Source organism: Heloderma suspectum, chromosome 5, assembly GCF_057233095.1.
Source record: "Heloderma suspectum isolate Gila_16-S chromosome 5, 16-S_ref, whole genome shotgun sequence".
NCBI classification, from domain to species: Eukaryota; Metazoa; Chordata; class Lepidosauria; order Squamata; family Helodermatidae; genus Heloderma; species Heloderma suspectum.
The window spans coordinates 11374246-11400648 of record NC_139462.1 but is presented as its reverse complement, the minus strand read 5'-3'; the positions used below and the strand labels follow the sequence as shown (position 1 = coordinate 11400648).

Sequence of the window (26403 nt, the reverse complement as noted above, 5' to 3'; positions counted from 1 at the left end):
CTTACCTGGGGCAGATGTTCCAGACGGCGGCAGCTCCAACGGCGGCTTCGGCGGTGGTGCCAGCAGTGGCTGGTCTTCCGAACGGCTGCTGCTGCCACCATTTGCAATCTGTGTCTTCCCCCCCCCATAGACTTCATAGGCTACATAAAGACTTACGTAGCCTATCACGTCTGTGTTTAAAAAAAACTAGCCCACTATGCTATTTTTAAAAAATAGCTCGCTACACTATTTGCATTCCCCTTTCTCTTCTTTGTCTTAGTCTACGTAAATACTGACGTAGACTAAGACGGCGAAAAATAAGGAACGCAAATGGCGGCGGCCATAGCTGCCGCCATTTGTGTACGCGTTTTGTTTTTGTTTTTTGTTACCCAGAGCCCTCTGTGGCCGGAAATCCGGCTGCTGACGGCCCTGGCCTGGGCCTGGCCAGCTGCTCCGCGGAGCCACTGCGGAGCACAGCCGGCCGTTGAGGATTCCAGGGGAGAGGACCGGATCGCCTCCCCACCCAGTCGAGGATTCCAGGGAGAGGGACGGCATGCCTCCCCCCCACCATGAAGAGGATCCACGAAAAGGTAAGTCACTTTCGTACATCCCTAACCATAAGGCTAAAAAATATGACACCGGAAGATGAGCCGCTCAGGTCGGAAGGTGTCCAATATACTGCTGGGGAAGAGCAGAGGGAATTTCCAAGTAGCAACAGTGAAGAGGCGGGGCCAAAGCCGAAAGGACATTCAGCTGTGGATGTGTCTGGTGGTGAAAATAAAGTCTGATTAGGGATGTCGGAGAATTTATCCACGAATCTCCAGGAGGACGAATGCGAACGCATTCAGCCCCCCGAAACTGGTGGGGAAATTCTCCAACATCCACCCGCCCCACATCGGGATGGGACTTATCTTGTGCGAATGTCCCTCACGGCGGCGGGTCCTGGCGGCGGTTTGGCGGCGGTTCAGCGGTGGCCGGTCTTCCAACCGGCTGTCGCTGCCGCCATTTCCAAGTAAAGTAAAGTAAAGTAAAAAAAAAAAAAAAACCATGATAGGCTACGTAAAGATTTACGTAGCCTATCACAGCTGACTTTGAAAATCTAGCCGTGATAGGCTACGTAAATCTTTACGTAGCCTATCACGTTTTTTGGGGGTTTTTTACACTTTACTTTTTTCTTTCGCGGATGGGGAGACAGGGCGCTCCCCCCCAGCCAGAATTTCGGCGGGGAGGGATGGGGTGCCTCCCCCCAGCCAGAATTTCGGCCGGGAGGGGCGCCTCCCCACCCGCCAAGAATTTCAGGGGGAGAACTGGAGAGCCTCCCCCCCCCCCGAAAAAAGCTGCGGGACCAGGTGAGGGACTTTTGTCCATCCCTAAGTCCGATGCTGTAAAGAACAACATTGTTTAGGAACCTGGGATTTAACGTCAATGAATCAAGGTAAGCTGGAGGTGGTCAAACATGACATGGCAAGATTGAATATCGACATCTTGGGAAACAGTGAACTAAAATGGACAAGCATGGGCAAATTTAATTCAGGGGACCATTATATCTACTACTGTGGGCAAGAATCCGTTAGAAGAATGGAGTAGCACTCATAGTCAACAAAAGGGTGGGAAAAGCAGTAGTGGGGTACAATCTCAAAAATGATAGAATGATCTCAGTACGAATCCAAGGCAAACCATTCAACATCACAGTAATTCAAGTCTATGCCCCAACCACTGAGGCCGAAGAAGCTGAGGTTGATCAGTTCTATGAAGACCTACTACACCTTCTAGAACTAACATCAAAAAAAGATGTCCTCTTCATCATAGGGGATTGGAATGCTAAAGTAGGAAGTCAAGAAATCACCGGGACAACAGGCAAGCATGGCCTTGGTGTACAAAATGAAGCAGGACAAAGGCTAAGAGAGTTTTGCCAAGAGAACACGCTGATCATAGCAAACACTCTTTTCCAACAGCACAAGAGGTGACTCTACACATGGTCATCACCATATGGTCAATATCGAAATCAGATTGATTATGTACATTTCAGCCAAAGATGGAGAAGCTCTATACAGTCAGTAAAAACAAGACCTGGACCTGACCGTGGCTCAGATCATGAGCTTCTTATTGCAAAATTTCGGCTTAAATAGAAGAACGTAGGGAAAACCACTAAACCATTCAGGTATGACCTCAATCATATCCCTGATGAATATACAGTGGAGGTGAGGAATAGATTTCAGGGATGAGACCTGATAGACAGAGTGCCTGAGGAACTATGGACAGAGGTCCGTAACATTGCTCAGGAGGCAGCAACGAAATCCATCCCAAAGAAAAAGAAATGCAAGAAAGCAAAGTGGCTGTCTGATGAGGCTTTACAAGTAGCTGAGGAAAGAAGGGAAGCGAAAAGCAAGGGCTGCATATTGTCGCCCTGCTTATTTAATTTATATGCAGAGTACGTCATGAGAAACGCCGGGTTGCATGAATCACAGGTCAGAATTAAGATTGCCGGGAGAATTATCAACAACCTCAGATACGCAGACGATACCATCCTCATGGCAGAAAGCAAAGAGGATCTAAAGAGCCTCTTGTTAAGGGTGAAAGTGGAGAGTGCAAAAGCTGGTTTGAAACTCAACATTAAATAAACTAAGATCATGGCATCTGGCCCCATCACTTCCTGGCATATAGAAGGGGAAGAAATGGAAGCAGTGACAGATTTTACTTTCTTGGGCTCCAAGATCACTGCAGACGGTGACTGTAGCCATGAAATTAAAAGACGCTTGCTCCTTGGGAGGAAAGCTATGGCCAACCTAGACAGCATAGTAAGAAGCAGAGACATCACCTTGACGACAAAGGTCCATATAATCAAAGCTATGGTTTTCCCAGTAGTAATGAATGGCTGTGGGAGCTGGACTACAAGGAAGGCTGAGTGCTAGGGATATACGAAAGTCACTTACCTGTTCGCGGATTATACTGATGCTGGGGGGGAGGCGTTCCGTCCCTCCCCCCCGGAATCCTGGCCGGCCAGCTCCACTCCGCAGGGATTCTGCGGAGCCGCTGGCTGGCTAGCAGGGACGCAAATGGCGGCGGCTGTAGCCATAAATGTTTACGTAGCCTATCATGGCTGATTTAAAAAAAAACACACACACACGCGTAAACATGGGCGCCGCCATTTGCGTTCCTTATTTTGGCACATCTTAGTCTACATAAATGTTTACGTAGAGTAAGATGTGCCAAATTAAGGAACGCAAATGGCGGCGCCCGTGGGTGCTGCCATTTGCGCACACGCGTGTTTTTTTTAAATCAGCGTCTGCTACGCCATTTATGTTCCCCTTATTTTCGCCGTCTTAGTCTACGTAAATCTTGATGTAGACTAAGACGTACCAAAATAAGGAACGCAAATGTTGTTGTTTTTAAGTACGTGCGTTGCGTACGTGTTGCGTACGTGCGTTGTTGTTGTTGTTGTTTTTAAGTCAGCCGTGATAGGCTACGTAAACATTTACGTAGCCTATCATGGGTTTTTTTAAACTTAGCCGTGATAGGCTACATAAATCTTTATGTAGCCTATCACTTTTTTTTTTTTTTACCTGGAAATGGCGGCGGCGAACCGCCGCTGCCGCCGCTGCCAGGAAGATCTGCCTAAAGTAAGTCCCATCCTGGGGGGGCGGGGGGCCGTTCCGCCACCGATTTCGGGGGCGCATTCGGCCTCCCCGAGATCCATGGCGCAACTTTCGTACATCCTTACTGAGCGCCGAAGAATTGATGCTTTCGAACTGAGGTGCTGGAGAAGGCTCTTACGAGTCCCCTGGACTGCAAGGAGGTCAAATCAGTCCATCCTAAAGGAAATCAACCCTGGCTGCTCATTGGAAGGACAGATAATGAAGCTGTAGTTAAAATATTTTGGCCACCTAATGTGAAAACTCCCTGGAAAAGACCCGATGCTGGGAAAGATTGAAGGCAAAAGGAGAAGGGGACGGCAGAGGATGAGATGGCTAGATAGCATCACCGATGCAATTAATATGAACTTGAGCACAGTCCGGGAGAGAGCGGAGAACAGGAAGGCCTGGCGTGCTATGCTCCATGGGGTCACAAAGAGTAGGACATGACTTAACGACTGAACAACAACAACAACAAATGCAATATATTTGTTCTGGTCAGCCAAAAGGATACACATTTTCTCAAAATTTGACATTTCAGGGCAAGAAAGAAAAGAGGATAAAAATCTTTCTCTGGGTGCCCTATACAATGGGCAAGCTCTAGGTTGTTGTGAACACGGTAGAGGTTCCAACCTGGGCTTGTCTCTCCCACAACAAGCCAGAGTCCCTGGTTCGCACATCAGACCAAACAGCCAAGAGATGGAGCATCCCTTAGTTGTTTAGGTAAGGGGAGACATGATAGAGGTCTACAAAATTATGCGTGGTGTGGAGAATGTGGATAGGGAGACATTTTTCTCCCTCTCTGAGAATACTAGAACCCAGTGGGGTCATCCCATGAATCTGATTGGTGGGAGATTCAGGACAGATAAGAGAAAGGACTTCTTCACACAGCACAGAGTTAAACTTTGGAATTGGCTACCCCAAGAGGTAGTGATGGCCACCCATTTGGATGGCTTTAAAAGATGGTTGGACAAATTCCTGGAGGAGGAGGCTATCCATGGCTACTAGTCTTGATGGCTCTGTGCTACCTCCAGTACCAGAGGCAGTGAGCCTATGTACACCAGTTGCTGGGGAACATGGGCGGGAGGGTGCTGTTGCACTCCTGTCCTGCTTGTGGGTTCCTGGTGGGCAGCTGGTTGGCCACTGTGGGAACAGAATGCTGGACTAGATGGACCCTGGGTCTGATCCAGCAGGGCTCTTCTGATGTTCTTAGCTGTTACCACTTGCAGTGCAAGCCATTGGGCAGGCTGCACCAGCATGCTCTCTCATTCACAACAAGCAGGATGTTTAAAAGAGCTGGGTTTTCAGAACCGGTATATCCCTGCATGCATTTCAGACAGGCTCTGTTTCACAGGTTTGTGACAAAGCTCTGCTTTGTAAAAGGACACAATAAAAAAGCTCTTTTTCCGCATCACCACAGCTTTGCCTTCAAGCTCACGCCTGCAGTCTGTTTTTGTATTCATTTCTTTGCCATTTGCACTGTCAACACAGCCTTGTTGGAAAACATTTGTGTTTATTATGTTAGCTCCTCTGCTACTGAGTAATTCTGGAATCACGTGAGCAAATCTTTTAACTAGATTTTTCCCTTTGTTTATCAGTCATGCTTTTCTGCCTTGATTTGGGTCTTTCAGTACACACACAATGGAGCACAGTGATTCTGCCTTTCAGCTATGCCAGATGTTATTTGACATCCAGCAGTCTGCTGGCCGGTAGTCCGCCCTTCACATCCATATGACATCTCCCTGTCAGTCAGAGTTGCCATCTCGTCCCAACCCCTTGCTGCTAAGCATGCTCACGTTACGTGCCCAACAGCTATTCGCAGATCAACTCAAACAGGCCACTGTCATTGAGCGGGTGCATATTAATACCAAGGAACTGGCAGTCCACAACGCGCAGTGTTCCCCAAGAAAGCCACACACCACAGAGGAACTGTTTAGGACAAATGTTTAATTTTGAACTCAGTGTTTTATACTGTTTAGTCTTTGTGGTTCTGAATTGTGTGTGTGTGTGGGGGGGCGGAATCCTACAGATTGGTTACACCAAGCAATACGAGCCTTAAGATATTCTGGGGGAGCACTTGTCTCAGTTCCACCACCATCAGAGGTATACGAAAAAGGGCCTTCTTGGTGCCTGCTCCTTGGACCTCCCTGCCAAGGCGCGCTAGGTTGGCTCCTTCTTTGCTATCCTTCCGCCGACAGGCAAATACATTTTTATTCAATTAGGCCTTTTGCATGCAAACTGTTACTGAAGCAGGTTCTATTGGGTTATGTGCTTTTTGGTTCTTTTATTGGTTTCTTGTATTATGTTTTAATCTATGTGTTTTTTTTTATTATTGTTTGAGCTAAGTTTATTTTAATCTCTCTCTTCTTTAGTATTACTGTTATCCAACATGAGCACCATTTTGTTTGGGGGAAAGGCAGTCTACAAATCAAATAAACAAACAACACAAATACATTCTCAGGACAGATAAAAGGAAGTAGTTAAAGTATGGAATTTGCTACCACTAGCTCATAATGACTGAGCTAGTTCCAAATCAAGATGAAGGAATCTGTAGTAGGAAAGGTGTTACAAGATGTTAATCCTGCAATGGCAACATCATCAAGCAGAACCTTTCCATATAGTAGCGTATGGAATCGATACATTCACTTTAAGATGCCTTCAAAGACCTATATGAATTCAGAGTAGATGCCAATGCACTTCTTTCTGTCTACAGCTACATTCATTGCTTTGTTTTGTTTTTGTTTTGTTGGTAGTTGTTTATGCATTGAGGCACACCAATTTTGAATTCATTTTTTTTTAATTAAAGCATTCAGCCATTAACACTGTATGAAATTAAGGGTGCAACCCTATGGCTGCTGGGCAGCAGCTAGATGGCCATAGGATTGTTTGGTTTTGGGAACTGACCTCAGAGCCTGTGCTCCAAGGTCGGTTCCCAGAAAACCACCTCCCCGCCCCTCCCCTGCCCCCTCATAGGTGGCGTGGATCGTCCCTGGGCTCTGCACTCATAAGAGCAATGCAGAGCAGGGCAAAAGGGGGAGTTTTCTGGGGGCGGAGGGGTGGGGAGCACGGAAGTGCCAGTACAATACTTCCTATGCACCATCCGAGTTCCCCCCCGCCCGCTCCGAGGGGGGAACTGGCTTGACAGCCAAAATAAGCCATCTAGCCATGAGTGCAGGGTGGCCGGAGCACAGAGAAGATCCCCTCTGCACCCTGCCCACTCTGAATCGGATAGATGGTTGCCTCCAAGTTAGGAGGCAGCTGCCCATCCCCATAGGATTGCTTCCTTAACTGACTCTACTTAGTGATTGGCTTAACCTATTGTACCTACTGAAAAGCATTGCTTTCTTTTTTCAAGGCAGCATAGGGTTGTATCCAGACTTAGTCACACTAAGAATAGACCCATCGAAACCAATGGGATTCATGTTAGTCATGACCAGAATAGGTTTACTCTAAGTCTGGATAAAGCCCATATACATTTGTTACTGGTCCTTAAATTGTCAAATTTTTAAATGCATCTTCTCCCATTCTACCCTTTAGCGTGCTACAACAGAACTGAAGATTCATCTGTAACAAAACCATTAAGGAAGAAATGCATTGCTCTAGAAAAAGTAATTGCTATAACTTAATGCCAGTCTTTAAGTCACACAGCTAAGAAATTACACATTAAATACATGAATGCATAATATTATGAGTAAGGCTAAAAATAAAAGTCTAAAGTCTGAAGATTTCAAAATATGACATTTCACACAAGGGATTTGTAAGTTCTTGATGTCTACACAAATGATCCTTCACAACTAGTAAATTATATTTCTGGCTAACCCTGACACATAAAACAATTACTCTGTAGAATTATTGAAAGGTGGCTGTTCACGTGTGAAGTACAACTGAAGATTCAGCTCTTTAAAAACCTACTTTCCAACATACCCTGGTCCCTGCTGCCTTCAAACATTTTGCCTGTCAAGAGGAGAAGCTCGAATCATGTCTTATTCAGAGAGAATGTTGTTCTCATTACTTTATTCCAGAAGATTTTCCTTCATCTGAAATGCATATAATGCAACCTTCACATTATGCTGGTCTAGCTGATAGCTTAGCACATAAACACAAGAACTGACCCACAGTAGCCTCAGAAAAGTCAGCACTGGATAAGTGATGTTTCAACCTCAAGGAAACTGAAAGCTTATTTTGAAGGCCACCACTATATAGCGATTTCAGGAAACATCTAGAGCAGATGACTCATGTGCTCAAAGAGAAAGGGTACAAAGGAAGCAAGACACTTCAGTTAAAATATGTTTTGTTCTGTTGGAAGCATCTTCATGAACACGTGCACAATAATTTCCCATTTAGCTTTTGGAAAAATTCCAGTGCGACTTCAAAAACTATACCGTAGATATATTTATAGATTATGCTGTAAAGATAAAATAACATTTCTCCAAGCCCATCAGAAATGTGAAAAAAAAAGATTACCTGCAGTTAGAAGGATGCATGTATAATATAGCAATACATAGTAGCTGGTGGAAGGTCTGCATATTACCTTCAATCCCATTTGTCATTGTGTTTATCAGTACACAACACAATGCCCCTTGCTGGATTTCTGTACAGTCCTTTCTGGATAGCAGTAGCTAGCATCAACTTGCAACCGCCAAGCATCACGTGATTCTAGTGCGCTTAATACATTTGCTGCACATTACCATGAAAAGAAAATTGGGTGAGGGTGGGGTGGAGTTTTCTGCCAGTTCCACAACATGATCAAACTAAACTAACATGCATTTAGGAAGTTCTTCCCATCATTGAAGGCACTTTGTATAATGTGCACAGGCACCTGAAATGTACAGGACTATAAAAATCCTGCATTATAGTTTCTATCTGCTGTGATATTGCATTTTAAGTAGGGATGGGGAGAAAAACCTTCAGTTCACATTGTAATGTGACATTACCTAATGTCACACTTTCAAACCACTATGCAAACAGAAACTCAGTTATCCTTTGAAATGTGCACTTCTCCAAATTTTGCAATGGTGTTGTCCAATTAATAAAAACATACAGAAATGTATATATTAAGGAAAAAAATCAGTAAAAATGTATTATATTAGGAAAATTGTTTGCAGAAATGTGTATAGTAAGCAAAATGCATACAAAACTGCATGTATTGGGAGAAAAGTGACAAAATGCTTGTAACTTCTCACATGAACTTTAAAAAAAAATTCTCAAAGTTTGGGACGAAGCAAACTTAGGACTGGAGAAATGCTTAAAGTTCAAAATGAATTGAACATAAGACTGGAAAAATGAGGAACTGAGAGGAACCAAAATTGACAGATTTGCCCATCCTTAATTTTAAGTCATTTAATAAAGCCCATCATCAATATGAAGTAACTTCACCGCTGGTTTACTGCAGGAACCTTTAGTGAAAATGCCTAGGCTGTTCAGGGTTTACACTTGACCTGCAAGGATCTGGAGTGTAAACTGCCACCAGAAGCCCCAGAAATACTTCCAAACATTCTGAGGAAATTGTGATACATATAGAATGCAAACAGTCCTGGAGAAAGGATTAACTAAGGGTGCAATCCTATGGCCGCTAGACAGCTGTAGGATTTTTCGGTTTCTGGCAACTGAGCTCAGAGCTAGAGCTCGGAGCTTGGTTCTCAGAAACCCAGCTCCCCTCCCCCTCCCCTGCAGCCTCACAGGTGGTGTGGTTCATCCCTGGCTCCATGTTCATAAGAGCAGCAAAAGGAGGCATTCCTGGGGGCGGGGAGGGGAGCAGACCACAGAAGCACGGTTATGACACTTCCTAGGCATCGTCCGGCCGACCCCGACCCCGGTCTGGTGCGCCCTGGCTAGACAGCTGAGGTCAGCCATCTAGGCGCAAATGCAGGGCAGCTGGAGCATGGAGGAGCAGATCCCCTCCACGCTCCACCCACCCTGCATTGGGTAGTCGGCCGCCTCCGAGTTCAGAGGCGGCCAACTACCCCCATAGGATTGTGCCCTAAGTGTTTTTTGTCCTCTTGTGCAGGAACAACTCTGGCAACGTTAAATTTGGACTTGCCAGTGTGTTTTCTACCAGACCCCCCTCACGGGTAGATGGTCTTGAACTGGTGGATGAAGCTTCCACCCGAGGAAAAATAGGGCAGGCCTGTCAGAGAACTTGGATCCAAAGGCTGTTCCTTGCCTGAAGCCTAGGTGGCTGACTTGTGCCTATGACTAATGCCTAGGTGGCTTGGTAAAGAGAAATACTAATTTGCTGCAACCTAACTGAAACTGAAATTTGAAACCTTAAAATATTGAAAGAAGCAGAAAAGGACAGGGAATGTAGATGAAAAAAGCCACCTGCCTACAGGCTGCTGAAGCTCCCTCTCCTACTGAAGATGGATCTGTGTAGAAGTACTAAGGCAGAAGACAATTCGGGGAGGACCCTTTTACTTGCAAACAAGGCACTTTAAGTCCTGACTTCTATTCCACTGGTAGAAAGCTCCAAACTATTCCAGAACACATGCCTAGCAGAAGGAGAGCTTGACCTTCCTCAAAGATGACACATACCCATCCTGCCTCATTTAATACACAGTATATGAGACAGACATGTTCTACTCTGCATGGGAGAAAAACAAAGGGAAACAGGCATGGCTGAACCTCCACTGTAGTGGCAGTGTGGACAGGACAGCTATGAAGTACTTCATTCCTGAAATAAACTACAATAGCACAGCATTTGAAGAGGTGCAGAGGTGCATGCTCTAGAGCCAATACTTTCCAGCAAGAAACTTTCTACCTTCACAGTGACTTAACTGCCAAAGACTCCTTCTGTACTGGAGAGGATTCTGTGGATACTTGATTGCACACTCAATTAATGTGGGCATTTGCCAGGCTTGTGCCCAGCTGTTGAGCCATGGCCACATCAAGCACAGCCGAGAACACATCAAAGGCTCCTCTGTACCTACTTATCAGCTTACCATCCCCAAGAGCTAATAAAGAGTTACATGGGTACTTTCTAAAGGCCAACAACATTCTATGTATCAAGCAAAAGAGTCTCATCTGGCCAGACGTTAATACTGGCTGTATGGTTATTCTTATGTCATTTACAGTGATGCAATGGGCAGCAATGATGCCAAATGTCATTAAAATGAGTTGAACTCAGGCAAGAATTAATTTGGTCGCTCCCATATATTTCATATTAACATCATAAGGAATACTGAATGGCAATTTGGATTCTCCAGTCAAATAAAATTGGACAAGATTCTAGGGTTGGCGGAGAATTTCTCCACGAATCTTCGGGAGGCCGAGTGCCGACGCATTCAGCCCCCCGAAAGTGTTGGGGAAATTCTCCGCCGGCCCCCTGCCCCCCCCCCGGGATGGGACTTACCTTCGGCGAATGTCCCTCTCGGTGGCAGGTCCCGGCGGCGGTTCGGCGGGGGCGGCGGCCGGTCTCCTGACCGGCTGCCGCCGCCATTGCAAAAAAAAAAAGTAAAGTAAAAAACAACAACACACACCCGTGATAGGCTACGTAACGATTTACGTAGCCTATCACGGCTAGATTTCCAAAGTCAGCTGTGATAGGCTACGTAAATCGTCACGTAGCCTATCACGGGTGACTTTGAAAAGAAAAAAAAAAGCGTGTACACAAATGGCGGCGCCCATGGGCGCCGCCATTTGCTTTCCATATTTTGGCACGTCTAGTCTACGTAAATATTTACGTAGACAACGGCAAAAATAAGGGAATGCTATTTGCGTTGCCCTTATTTTCGCCGTAGTCTACGTAAATCTTTACATAGACTAGACGTGCCAAAATAAGGAACGCAAATGGCGGTCCCCATGGGAGCCGCCATTTGCGTACGCGCTTTTTTTTTTCAGAGTCACCCATGATAGGCTACGTGACGATTTACATAGCCTATCATGGCTGACTCTGGAAATCTAGCCGTGATAGGCTACGTAAATCGTTACGTAGCCTATCACGGGTGTGTGTGTTGTTGTTGTTTTTACTTTTTTTTTCGCGGCCGGGTAGACGGGGCGCTCCTACCCAGCCTGAATTTCAGCTGGGCGAGGCGGGGTGCTTCCCCCCCCTCGCCTGAACTTCGGGGGGAGAACCGAAGCGCCTCCCCCCCACCGCGAAGCAAGCTGCGGGATGAGGTAAGTCCCTTTCATCCATCCCTACAAGATTCAGATTTTTCTTATGTAGACATGGTCAGTATCCAGTGGTGCCCTTGCATGGGAGGCCCAGGTCTCGCCCCTTCCAGAAATGAGTGTTTCCGCTCATTCCGGCGCTTGCCCTTGGGAGTGGCCGCCAGTGGTAAGGGCTGCACACATGCCACCACTGGCAGGCCTGGGCCACCCATGCAAGGGTGCCATTGGATCCAATCTAAGTCAGGGATGCTTTGACAGACTCCTGCGTTGAGCAGGGAGTTGGACTCAATGGTTTTATAGCCCCTTCCAACCCTACTATCCTATAATTCTATGATTCTAACCCCTAAGCAATAGGCCACACATGAGTACCAGTTTTATGGAAAACATATTCTAATAAAATGTGAATGAGCGAAAATGTACTGCAAAGAAAGGCAAAGCAAAGCAATATAAACCTTCAGAGTTTAGGAAATGCATAGCAAAGCCTTCATCATGTACAGCAGGCGTGGGCAACTTGTGGCCCTCCAGATGTTTTGGCCTACAACTCCCATCAGCCCTCACTATTGGATATGCTGGCTAGGGCTGATAGGAGTTGCAGGCCAACAGTTGCCATCTCGAGGGCCACAAGTTGCCCAGCCCTGCTTTACAGGTCCAGTCTCTGACTCATTGTGTAAAAAACTACACTCACCAAAAAAAACACCCCCAAACAAGTTGCCCACCCTTGATATATAAAGTGTGCCAATCCTTTCCCCAGCTTTCAAAGACAGAGTCTTAAAAGTCTCCCTTGAACTCTGAGTCTGAAGACTATTACCAAGTAATATGTTTTACCTTTCTACACAGACTTTACTGCAAATCAAATCATCCTTCATCAGTCCCTTTTGTTGAAGCAAACTAAATACGGTACTAAAGAATTTAAATTCAGCTGTGTAAAATATTAGCGTAACCGAATTTAATTGGGCTGCTCATCCCCCTGAAGGCTGGTAGCGGGATAGGATTTTGCTAACGCAAGACTTATTTATCTTTGTCAAAGCCCACAACAGCCCAGTGTAAATACTGGCTGCAAGAACTACGGTTTCCTCAGTTCAAAAAAGCAACTGTGCATTAAAACTTCCACGATTGCACATGAGCACCTTGCTATTTCACTGGTTTCCAATTTGCTTCCAGACACAAGTTAAGGTGCTGGATTGGTTTTGCCCTATAAAGCCATGCATTGCTTAGGACCAGGCTATCTGAAGAACTGCCTGTTCCCCTATGAACCTATCTGATTCAGATCTTTGCCAGTGACCCTGCACTGGGTGCCCCCTTTGATGGAAGCAACAAAGGTGGCAACTGGTTATAGGGCCTTCTCCTTGTTGGTGTTCTGGTTCTGGAACATCCTCCCAAGGGATACCTGACAGGTACCTGTTCTTTAACATCTCAAAGCCAGCTGAAAACTATGCTGTTCTCCCAGGATTTTAACTAGACTATTTTAAATTCACTGCATGTGTTTTTAATTGCTATTTTGATCTTGTTTACTGGCATCCTTTTGTATTATGCTCTGGGGGGGGGTTGGGGGGGTATCCTCTTGGTTTTTTTTTTTTCATCTTCTGCCTCTCTTTTCTGTTGTATAGTCATTTCACTGTGTTGCAGTAATTCATGTTTTAATCTTGGCTGCAATACGAAGGGATATAAAGAATACAAAGGGATATAAAAATATAAAGAAACAAAGTAAGAATAGCATATTTTGGAGCCTATCAAAATAATTCTGGATAAAATGCAACACATTTCTAAAGGATCCTGGATATGGGCTGGAAGAGACTCCTTTAGGAACATTCCCTCTTTCTTTTCACACATGCTTCGAAAAAGCCCCACTTACATCAAACTCGTTCAGTGCTGCCGCAAGCTCCCCAATGCCAGTGTGAGCCTTGTTTTCATCGGTTGGTGAGGTGGCCTGAGCAGCACTTGAGATGCCAGCAATTGCTTCTTGGACTTGCTTGAAGACATAATCCCTGTTGGCTCTGGTTGCTGCTACATCAGGGTGACGGAGGAACGCTTGAGAAGCTGTATATAGCATGGTGGCGTTCTTCTTCAGGGCACCACGAGCAGCAGCCATTTCATCCCTACAGTGGGGATCCTTTAGTTCCTGTTTCAAAATATATGCACAGGCACATGTATTATTATTATTATTATTATTATTATTATTATTATTATTATTATTATTATACGACCCAACAGCCAAAACTCTCTGGGCAGTATACAAAGATTTAAAACTATAAAAATACAGTGTACAGAAGTTAAAAGCCATTTACATAAAAAAACACGTGAACAGACAATACACACATAGACAACACATATCTAAAACAACTTCAAGCAGTCAACCATAACCATAAGACAAATCCAGGATCGATTAAAACTCAACATATGCTGACAAATGCCTGGGAGAAGAGAAAGGTCTTGACCTGGCACCGAAAAGATAACAATATTGGTGCCAGGCAAGCTTCATTGCGGAGATCATTCCACAATTGGGGGGCCACCACCGAGAAGGCCCTCCCCCTTGTTGCTGTTTTCCGAGCTCCCCTCGGAGTAGGCAGCCGGAGGAGGACCTTAGATGTTGAGAGTAGTGTATGGGTAGAATGCACTATTAATAGAACTTATGCCCAGATGGTTTTGGGGAAATGTAAAACAACTTTAGTGGGTAAAGTAGCAGTTACAGGAACTCTGGGGAAAAGTGACCATGTTATACTTGAGTTCTTGGTTCTAAGGGAAGCAAAAGACAAGTGTAGCCAAACCCATACCCTGGATTTTAGGAAAGCTGATTTTAATAAACTCAGAACAATGATCAGTAAGGTCCCATGGCAAGCGACTCTAACGAGAAAAGGAGTCCAAGATGGGTGGGAGTTTTTAAAAAAGGAAATTCTAAAGGCACAATTACAAACCATTTCAACAAGAAAAAAAGGAGGAAGACAACAGAAGAAGCCAATGTGGCTTCACAAAAAGCTAAGAGATGACCTGAAAACAAAAAAGTACACATACAGGAAGTGGAAAGAAGGCCAAGCAACAAAGGAAGAGTACAGGCACGTAGCACAGAATTGCAGGGATGGTGTCAGGAAGGCTAAAGCTGAGAACGAGCTGAGGTTAGCGAGGGATGCTAACAGTAACGAAAAGGCTTTCTTCAGCTACACGCATAATAAAAGACAGAGGAAAGAAATGGTGGTTCAGCTATTAAATAAGGATGGCAAAATGATAACAAATGACAAAGGCAGAGGTGCTCAATTCCTACTTTGGCTCAGTCTTCTCCCAAAAGGGGTCTCTGATCCCCCCAGCAAAGACGAAGTACAGGCTGAAGGGGCAGGATTGCAGCTTGAGATCAATAGGCATATGGTCAAGGAACACCTAATTACTTGGAATGAGTTCAAATCTCCAGGGCCAGATTAACTGCACCCTAGAGTAAGAAAGGAACTTGCAGAAGAACTCTCAGAACCACTGTCTATTCTCTTTGAGCAATCATGGAGGATGGCTGAAGTGCCAGATGCCTGGAGGGCTAATGTTGTCCCTATATTCAAAAAGGGTAAAAAGGAGGAACCTGGGAACTACAGACCAGTCAGTCTGACATCAAACCCTGGGAAAATTCTGGAGCAGATTATAAAGCAATCCATCTGTAAGCACCTTGAAAACAATGCAGTGATTCCTCAAAGCCAACATGGATTTGTCAAGAACAAATCCTGCCAGACAAATCTGATCTCATTTTTGATCAGGTAACCCCCTTTGTGGACTGTGGGAATGCTGTGGACATAATATACCTCGACTTCAGCATAGGAGTGTACGAACCCCACTCACCATTCTGGGTGGCGGCGTCCGCTGCGGGGGAGGTGATCTGTCCCTCCCCCTGGAATCCTGCCTGGCCGGCTCGGCTCGGCTCTGCAGTGAGTCCACGGAGCCACTGGCCGGGCCCATCTGCAGCCGGACTGCCGTCCGCTGCCAGGCTGCTGCAGCCACAAATGGCAGCTGGCGTAGCGGCCACCATTTGCATCCCTGCTCTTTCCGTGATAGGCTACATAAATATATACATAGCCTATCACGGCTAATGCAGGGACACAAATGGCGGCCGCTACGCCATTTGTGTCCCTGCATTAGCCATGATAGGCTACGTATATATTTACGTAGCTTATCACTCAAAACAGCAGGGACACAAGTGGCGTAGTGGCCGCCATTTGCATCCCTCCTCTTTGCCGTGATAGCCTACGTAAATATTTACATAGCCAATCATGGCCATGGGCAGGGACGCAAATGGCGGCCGCTACACTGGCCGCCATTTCGTTCTGCAGCCCAGCAGTGGATGGCTGCGGAATAAAGACAACGACCCGGAGCAGCCACCGCCGCCAGGTAGGGTCTGTTCCGGGGGGATTTCGGGGGATGGCGGGGGGGTAGTCCATTCTGCCACAGACTCTGGGCGGCCAGATACTTTAGAGTCCATGGCGGATTTCTCCGCCATCCCTACATCAGCAAAGCTTTCGACAAAGTGCCCCATGATATCCTGATGAGCAAACTAGCTCAAAGCGGGCGAGTTGAAACAACAATCAGGTGGATCCACAGTTGGCTACAGAATCGGACTCAAAGAGTGCTTATCAATGGGACCTTCTCAAACTGGGGAGAGGTAACGAGTGGGGTACTGCAGGGCTCAGTCCTGGGTCCAGTGCTCTTAACATTTTGATTAATGACTTGGAGGAGGAGGTGCAGGGAATGCTGATCAAATTTGCAGATGACACAAAATTGGGCAGGATAGCTAATACTTTGGAAGACAGAAACAAAATTCAAAGTGATCTTGATAGACTGCAGTGCTGGGCAGAAAACAACAGAATGACATTTAATAGGGATAAATGCCAAGTTCTGCGCCTAGGAAAAAGAAACCAAATGCACAGTTACAAGATGGGGGATATGTGGCTCTACAACACTACAAGAGAGAAGGATCTTGGAATTGTTGTAGATCACAAGCTGAATATGAGCCAACAATGTGATGTGGCTCCAAAAAAGGCAAATGCTATTTTGGGCTGCATTATTAAAAGCATAGCTTCCAAATCCCAGGAAGTACTAGTTCCCCTCTACTCAGCACTGGTTAGGCCTCACCTGGAGTACTTTGTCCAGTTCTGGGCACTGCACTTTAAGAAGGATGCAGACAAGCTGGAGAGGGTTCAGGGGAGGGCAACAAAGATGACCAGGGGACTGGAAACAAAGCCCTGTGAAGAGAGAAAGAACTGGGCATGTTGAGGAGAGAAGATTGAGGGGAGATAAGATAGTGCTCTTCAAGTACTTGAAAGGTTGTCACAGAAAGGAAGGCCAGGATCTCTTCTTGATCATCCCAGAATGCAGGACACGGAATCATGGGCTCAAGTGACAGGAAGCCAGATTCCAGCTGAACATCAGGAAAAACGTCCTGACGGTTAGAGCAATATGACAATGGAATCAATTACCTAGGGAGGTGGTGGGCTCTCCCACACTGGAGGCCTTCAAGACGAGGCTGGACAGCCATCTATCAGGGATGCTTTGACTTGGGATTCCTGCACTGAGCAGGGGATTGGACTCGATGGTCTTGTAGGCCCCTTCTAACCCTACTATTCTATGATTCTATGATTCTAACTTATCTATCTGATTTGTGTCCTGCATTTCTCCAAGGAGCTCTGGAGAGTGTACATGGAGATGTCTCATTTTCACAACTACCCCATGGGATAGGTTGGGCTGAAAGATGGTGGTTTGCCCAAGATCACTTGGCAAATTTAATAGCTGAGTGAATATACAAACCCCAGAGTTATGGATGAGGGGAATAGCTATCTTCACAGAAAAGTGTGTGTATGCGGCTTTTGGGGGTGGGGTGGGGGGAGGAGAACAGAAGGGATTCAGAATGATGAAGATTCCCAAGGAGCAAGGTCACTGGGCAAGCGAACAGGGAGGGCTGACAGGAGTTTGGCAGTGGAAATTGGCAGAGGAGGTCAAGGAGGCGGCCCCTAACAAAATGTCCTTATCAGTTAAGTGGACAGTGTCTGCTTAGAAGGGCCCACCAACTCAGCTGCTAAGGGAATAAGAAAACAGAAGAGCCATACGGAAGAGAAAACTGGTAGCAAACACAGAGGAGCCATACGGAAGAGAAAATGGATGGAAGTGGTGCAGCAGTGATGACCTGGAAAGTATGCCGTATGTTTGCTTTTCTGCCTAAAGATAACATAGCATAGATTTGCAGCAAGTGGGAGCTGGTTGCATTACTAGCAGAGATGTGAGTGGCTACAGTCCAAGGTAAAAGAGATAAAGAAGAGTTCATGGACAGAACCCAGAAGGTGCTGGAAGAACAACCTCATCGGGCCACTCAGAAAGAGGACCAGGATGAATGAAAGGACAGCAGTGGCAGTCTGGAGGAAGAGATTCTGAAGATTCTCAGCACCGCTGAAACCACAGAAATGGGGTGAGAGGAGGCATGGATAGCCATCATGTGAAGACACCAGGTCATACAGTTGGTGTCTCCACAGAATTCCTACCCTGCACACTCCAAGAGGTCATCCTAGAGGGGCTTTTAAATGGATGAACAAGGGCTAAGATTTGGATTAAGATGCCTAAGCCTGTGCCTCCACCATAAACTCTTGGTGGAGTGAAAAAGGCAAATAACAAGGAGGCTGAAACAATGATTCTGAATTAATTGGATGTTCAATCAAAACCTTACACAACATTCGCCAACAGAATTCCTGCTGAGGTTTAGACTCCTGGCGACCTTCCCCCTCTGCAAGGGTGGGGGACCTATTAAAATGGTCTGCCCCTGGAGATTAATGGATTCTGATGGATTCCAGAGGGCTCTGGGGGATTTTCCTGCTGGCGTGGCTGGTGCTCCTGTCAAAGCCCGGGTCGCTCTGTGGAATGCAGAGATGAGTCGGGCGGTTGACACGATCGCGCCCAAGCGCCCTCTCCCTCTGAGCAGAGCCCGGCCAGCTCCTTGGTATACACCTGAGCTGAGGGCAATGAAGCAAGAGGGGAGACGGCTAGAACGCAGGTGGAGGAAAACTCGTGCTGAGTCTGACCGAACACAGGTAAGAGCCCACTATCGAGCCTACTCTGTGGCGGTGAGGGTGGCAAAGAGGCAGTTCTTTTCCACCAGCATTGCATCTTCTCAGTGTCGTCCAGCGGAGCTTTTCCGAGTGGTTCGCGGCCTGTTACATTCTGGGCCAGGGAGAGAGATGGTGGAACCCTTGGTAGCATGTGTGACAAATTTGCACAGCACTTTGAGGATAAAGTCGCTCAGATTCATCATGAATTGGACACCACCATTAATGCAGTTCCATTGGTAGAGGCGTTCAGAGCACCATCTGGTCCAGTTTTATTGGATGAGTTTCAGTTACTGAGGCCTGAGGATGCGGACAAGGTGCTTGGCCAAGTCCGATCGACCACTTGTGTGCTTGACCCTTGCCCTTCATGGCTTATTAAATCAAACAAGGAGGGGTTGTCTGGCTGGGTCCAGGAGGTTGTAAATTCCTCCTTGAGAGAGGCAGTGGTGCCTGCCGCTTTAAAAGAGGCAGTAATTGGACCACTCCTGAAAAAGCCTAACCTGGACCCAGAGGATGTTAACAATTATAGGCCAGTGGCCAACATCCCCTTCCTGGGCAAGGTGCTTGAGCGGGTGGTTGTAGGACAGCTCCAGGCACTGTTGAATGAAACGGATTATCTAGATCCATTTCAATCGGGCTTCAGGCCTGGTTTTGGAATGGAAACTGCCTTGGTCGCCCTGTGGGATGACCTCTGCCGGGAGAGGCACAGGGGGAATGCGACCCTGTTGATTCTCCTGGACCTCTCAGTGGCTTTCGATAGCATCGACCATGGTATCCTTCTGGATAGGTTGTCTGGGTTAGGAGTTGGAGGCACTGCACTACAGTGGTTCCGCTCCTACTTGGATGGCCGATTCCAGAAGGGGGTGCTGGGGGATTATTGCTCTGTGCCATGGCAATTGTGCCATGGGGTTCCACAGGGCTCTATTTTATCCCCCATGCTGTTTAACATCTACAGGAAACCGCTGGGGGAGATTATCTGGAGGTGTGGGCTGAGGTGCCTTCAATATGCAGATGACACCCAGCTCTACCTCTCTTTCTCATCAAACCCAGGTGAGGCAGTGGCTGTTCTGAATCAGTGCTTGGGCATGGTAATGGACTGGATGAGGGCTAATAAACTGAAACTCAATCCAGACAAGATGGAGGTACTGTTAGTGGGTGGTTCGTCTGCCCGGCTAGGTGATATTCAACCTGTTCTGGAGGGGGTTGCACTCCCCCTAAAGGATCACGTTCGTAGTTTGGGGGTGCTCTTGGATCCAGAACTGTCACTTGAGGCACAGGTGAACTCAGTGGCACGGAGCACTTTTTATCAGCTTAGGCTGGTATACCAACTATGCCCTTATCTGGACAGAGATAGCCTAGCTACAGTTATCCATGCTCTGATAACTTCTCATCTGGATTACTGCAATGCGTTATACGTGGGGCTGCCTTTGAAAATGGTCTGGAAACTTCAGCTGGTCCAAAATAGGGCAGCAAGATTATTAACAGGGACTGGCCTGCGAGCTCATATTACTCCAGTACTTTTCCAGCTGCACTGGCTGCCAGTCCATTTCCGGGCCCGATTCAAAGTGCTGGTGTTAACATTCAAAGCCCTTAACGGCTTGGGGCCAGGTTACCTGAAGGATCGCCTCCTCCCATATGTGCCTGTCTGGACCTTAAGGTCATAATCAGCGGCCCTTCTCCGTGAGCCCCTGCCAAAGGAAGTGAGGCGGGTGGCTACTAGGAGGAGGCTTTTTCTGCTGTGGCACCCTGGCTCTGGAATGAGCTCCCTAGTGAGGTTCGCCTGGCGCCTACATTGTATTTATTATTATTTATTTATTTATTGCATTTATTCCTTTCGGCGTCAGGTGAAGACCTTTTTATTTTCCCAGGCATTTTACCATTTTAGCTTTCTAAATTTTTATCTTTGCTGTTTTAAATCTGTATTTTAAACTCTTGCACTGCTGCTAGGTTTTATTGTGGTTGTATTGTTATATTGTGGTTTTAATGTTCTATATATTTTAAATTGTTTTATTGTGTGTTGTTTGGTTTTAATTTTTGTGAACCACCCAGAGAGCTTCGGCTATTGGGCAGTATAGAAATAAATAAATAAATAAATAAATAAATTTGTCTGGGAAGAATACCTCACCTATTTTGACTCTCTAGTAGCTTTCTGGGAGCAATGACATCACCTCAAACCATATTTTATTATGACTTCTAAATCACTCTTCTTTTTTGCCATCGTTTAAAAAAAAATGAACTTTAGAGTCATCTTTTTAAACCATCCCAATATTAACAATGTTATTGTGCACATAAGGGATTCTAGTTCCTCATTAAAAAGAAAAATCTCCACTTGCTGCTGTATTGCTACTAGATAGTGCTTTCCCCTCTGCAAGAAGACAGCTTTTCTATATCCAAGCCTTGAAAAATGGATTAAGCTTTTATAATCATATGGCCTAATTTTCAGAAGAGCGAGTTCTTCTTCCTCTATTCCCATCAATATAGCCAATTTGAGAAGGAAGCACTTAAATGATTAGGGTTCTTAAAAGGAGGCCACTGAAAATGCTTCAATGCCTTACAAAGAACATTGTTGCTTTAAAAAAACCCACCCTGTTCACACACTGCCCACATTTCTTTTTTAGTTAACAACCTTCAGTCTGAATAAATGGATCAGCATTGACTTCAGATGAAAAACGACAGTTGAAAACCAGCATAACGAAATTACTTCAGGTTTTGCTTTTGCCACAGATCTGCACATGGTGCGTAATATAATCCTCCTTACCACTTGGCAGGAAGACAGTGATCATCCCAGGGCAGTTTAGCTGTAGGAGCTCATTCTTAACCTGACATCATCCAGAAATTACTAGCAGATAGAAGGTCAAGAGACAAAGCAGGGAATTTTCTGTATATAGCTACTGATGCTGTCAAAGCTCATCATTTCCAGGTCCAGAATATGTACTCCAGCAGCTTGTAACCTTCATTTTCAGTTCAAGGCAAAGAGTATGACCCCCAGAGTCCTTCTCCAGCTCACAATGTAGATAGAGCTGGACAAGAACTCCAAGGATCCTTGTCCTGCCATTCTCTTCTCTCAAACGTATCTGGATGCACAGGGGTTGTAGTAGTGGTAAACTCTCTCTGGAGGCATCTGCCTTCCTCCTTGGCTTGTTTGCTCCCTCCAGGACTCAGAAAGCTGTAACGTGAGCCTTCAGATCACAGGGAAGGTAATTGAAAAACCTGTAGTCTTCCTGGTGACCAAACTGGGGGTGCATCGGGATCTCTGAATTTGGGATTCAGTTCCAGAAACTTTCTTGGAAAATAGCTCAGATTACCAAGCTCAGTTCTGAATCAAGCTGGGTGGAGTTCACCCATCATTCATTCATTCATTCATTCATTCATTACATTTATATCCCGCTTTTTTTTCCTCCTTAAGGAGCTCAAGGCGGCGTACATAATCCTCCTCTCCATTTTAGCCTCACAACAACAACCCTGCGAGGTAGCTTGGGCTGAGAGTCTGTGACTGGCCCAAAGTCACCCAGGGAGCTTCCGTGGCTGAGTGGGGACTAGAACCCGGATCTCCCGATTCCCAGTCCAACACTCCAGCCACTGCACCACGCTGGCTCTCCATCACTGTATATGTTTTCTTTCTGTTGTCTGTAACTCCTCAGGCTGCATCAGAAGCCACTCTGGGGGGGTCCCTTTTGCAGTTCCTTTTAAGGGGGCACAAGAGGCTGCAGTGGGACAGGGCCACATCAGAAGACCCAGAATGCAGGAGAAGCTCTGCCTGTTTCTCTTTGCCCCAGCCTCACAAGTATCCCAAATGGATAAAACATAAAACCTGGATTCCCTTGCATGTTATGCTGAAATAGTGCTGTCTCTCTCCCACCCCCACATTTACTACTTTCATTATGCCCACCTGTTGCCTTCTGGCAGCTACATAGTTAAGTTTCACCATCTCTTTTCCAAATTCTTTGAAGCGGTTTGCAAGGTCTTGCTCATTCGTGGCATTCTTCACAGCTTCTAGTGCTTCTTCTACCTATATTGGGGAACAAAATGAGAGAGTTAGGTCTACGCCAGCTGATTTCCAAAGCTCCTTTAACACAAGGCAGTCTAAGAACTTTTTTCATATGTTACAGATTTGACATGTTCCTTCATGCACTCCGTATCATAAGTGCCTTGTATTGTTTTGTGGCTTTCAGATAGTGAAACAAACATGGGTATCTGCTTCCTGTGGTTCATGTATAAAGCTGATACATGAACTACAAAATCCACACCCCAAAAGGACTTATATCTGGTCCTTTTCTCAACAAACGCTCCCCACCCCGCCTTGCTGTATGGCATTTTTTGAAACCAATGGGAAAATGCCACCCTGCCACACAAAGGAAAATGAGTTTAGAACACACACGGGGCATGCCCAAACCCTTAAAAACCTAAAACAACTCTTTGGAGCCCAGTCCCTAATTATAACATATTCTCCCTAAAACTGTTAACGTGTAAAGTGGTGCTCTGTCAATATGAGTGAGCCAAAATCTTTCACTGTTTTCTGGCAGTATGGCAAGGGGTTAAGGAGAACATCTCTTAAGCTCACAAGCATGCATTTCCAAGGGACTAATCTCCAGCAACATGTGATTGTAAGGAGGTATCTTCCAATGAATAAAAGCTATTATGCAACCCTCATTCTCACTCAGCTGAAAATGCAAGGCTTGCAGAAAGGTTAAGTAGATGCAAACACAGATCATACAGGGTGGCTTTGGTGTGAAACATAAATATATTAGCACGCACCTGTTCATGCCACGTACTGTATGGAAGTGATACCCTGTGTGTGTGTTTTTGCCACATGTGTGCTGCAAACGGGATGGGGGAGAAATTTGTTCAGTTCACATTTCAATGTGAATGTTCCTAATTGCGCACTTTTGAACCACTATGCAAACCAAAACTCAGTTATCCTTCAAAATTTACATTCTCCAAATTTTGAAATAGAGTTCTCCAGCCACAAACTGTGTACAAAAATGTATATATTAGGCTGCCTATAAAATTCATGTTTTATGAGAAATTTGAACACAAATTCTTATGAATTTTCATGCAAACTTAATAAAAAAAAATCCTCAATGCTCGGGATGAACCAAGCATAAGAATGGAGAAATTCTCAAAGTTCAAGAAGAACCTTTTCTTTTCTTTTTTTCCAAGATTGGAAAAATTAAAAACTGGGAGAACCCAAAATGGACAGATTCATCTATCCCTACAGTAAACACACTGTAGTTGGGGAAACAAGTACTAGAGGGGGAAAACATGAAACTACTTATGCTATGCCATATGTTGTATAATTCACCAATTTCCAGCAAGAAAAGAACATAGCTACAACAGAAGCAGGCTCAGCATAAAAAACAGCAGCCGTGAAACGAGGATGATTTTGAACTTTCAGTTTTTAACATGTGTGCTACTGCTCAATCTGTTTTAAAACTAATATTTTTTTCACAAAAAGCAAATGACAGCCAGGCAGGAAAAACACCCACCCATAGTTGTTTAAGTCTGCTGTACAAAAGAGAAGTAACACTGAGCTTTACATCATATTGGCTTTGAAAAATGCAATGTTAAATAAGCTGTCATGATAAATTACTAGCTCAGGGTGAATCACATAAAACTGGTGATCACAACGATAGTGAAAAGGCATTCCAAACATTTTATGCAGTCTGATTGAAAATCATTCCTTCCCATAGGTGAAGACAATCCAGTCAAATAAAAAAGGTGAAAGTCTCACCTTTAGGAGTTGGAAAACATCATATAAATCTATCCTTCGGCCTATATGCCCTTTGAGGCCATATACTTTGCCACTTAATGGCTGCAAGTTAGTGTTAATAGTCCGAGTTTCTATTTACAGAATCAAATACCACTGGTAAAAATTAAACAAAGTCTAAGATGTGTTGTCTGCGCAATATGGGGTAGTAAAAAGTTTGAGACTCCGCATGTGAACTTTGGAACTTACTCCCCAAAGAGCCTTGCCTGGTGCTGTCTGTTATTGTTTAATGCCAGATGAAAACATTATTTGCTGCCCAGGCTTTTTGTGATGCTTACTGGGGTTTATTCAGCTTTGTTATTTATTTATTTATTTATTTATTTATTTATTTATTTATTTAACAATATTTATATACCACTCCACAACAGAAGGTTTTGGAGTGGTGAACAAAGATAAAAGAATAAAACTCCAGGTTAAAAGAGTTAAAACATTTTTTAAAGACAAATTCCAATAAGGTCAAATTTAATAACCCACGGCTGGTCATGCAAGGAAAACCTTTCAAAATAGCAATACTTTCAAGAGACGCTGAAAACAACATAATGCTGGCACCTGCCTGACCTCCAAAGGCAGGGAGTTCCACAGGAAGGGGGCCACCACACTGAAGGCCCTTTATCTGGTGGAAAAGAGTTCTTAAGAGTTTTTAAGAGTTAATCTGTTGTCTTCTTCTGTTTTATTGTCTTAGGGCGCAATCCTAAGTGACCACCTATCCAAAGCAAGGCGGGAGATTCATGGGGGGATCATTCCCTCTGCATATCTCCTGCCTTGCTCTTTTTTGCTAGACAGCTGACCGGGAGAGGAAGCTGCCATACGACACATAGGATGTGCCGTACATGCAGCTCTGCTCTCCCCACCCCAGAATGCCCCCCAGCCCTGCCCCTTTTCAGTCGCTCCATGCTCATCTTCTGAACACAGAGGATAGGGCTTCTCCGTGCTGCCTCAGAGGCAGCACGGATGAGGGGGGAGGTCAGATTTCCGGGAACCAACCTCGGAGCACGGGTTCCAAGGTCAGTTCCTGGAAAACAGCATATCCTGTGCTCTAGACAGTGTCTAGTGGCCATAGGATTGCCCTTTCCATTTTTAATTCATGCTCTATTATTTAAACTTCTTTGGGAGATAGCATACCTAAAAGTGGTATATTAAGGCTAAAATATATACATGAATATAGAGAATAATTAACTTTCAATTCCCTCTTAGAAAGATCTTGTATGTTAGGATACTTCCCCCTTTACCCTCTGGAATAGTGAGATGGGGTTTAGAACATACTCTAATGTATCCCATATAGAGGCAGGGAGCAAGGCCATATGTGTCAAGTTCCTTCATCCTCCCCCTTCACAATCAACACACTCCAGGAAACAAAGCTTCGGGCTACACTACATTATTAGTTAACAACTAGCTTCTTTACAAATGCAGATTCTAGGAAACCCTCAGACTGCAATGAAACAGCTAATGTACACATCTACGAAAATCAATAGAGGAGCCGAAGTGGAAGTTAGAGAAGTTGCCAGCAGTCTGGGCAAGAACGTCTCTGCCAGACTTGCTTCGTAGGGATGCCCCTCCCTCAGGGTGGCCCCCTCCTATGTTGGCTTCCAAGGGTGGCCAACCTGGTGGAGCATCTGAGCCCTGCCTCTAACTTTTCCCGATTTGCTCTGCAACAGACCCTAGCATCCCTCAAGTCTTGCCCCTCGCCCTCCTCCTCCTCGCCCTCTTCCTCCTCCTCCTCTAAAACCTGGGTTCTCATGGTGGAGGAATGGGGAAGCCATTCAGGCTGGGCCCTCTGTGTGTCAAGGTCTTGGGAAGGAAGTCTCGCTGCATCTGGAGGGTGCCTCCCTCTGTTCTGGTTGTTCCCATTCAGAATCTGAAT

At 45.5% G+C, this 26403-nt stretch overlaps 1 protein-coding gene across 3 annotated transcripts in view; it reads right to left on the bottom strand.

Moving 5' to 3' along the window:
* The window catches only part of CTNNA2 (catenin alpha 2), an 857198-nt gene that overhangs the window by 563736 nt on the left and 267059 nt on the right, over window positions 1-26403 (bottom strand). For all 3 annotated transcript variants that reach the window (XM_084855355.1, XM_084855357.1, XM_084855356.1), the window contains exons 5-6: window positions 22665-22784; window positions 13570-13836 (exon numbers count right to left, since the gene is read on the bottom strand). In XM_084855355.1, the coding sequence (XP_084711481.1) occupies window positions 13570-13836; window positions 22665-22784 (387 nt within the window). The remainder of the gene's footprint in view (window positions 1-13569; window positions 13837-22664; window positions 22785-26403) is intronic.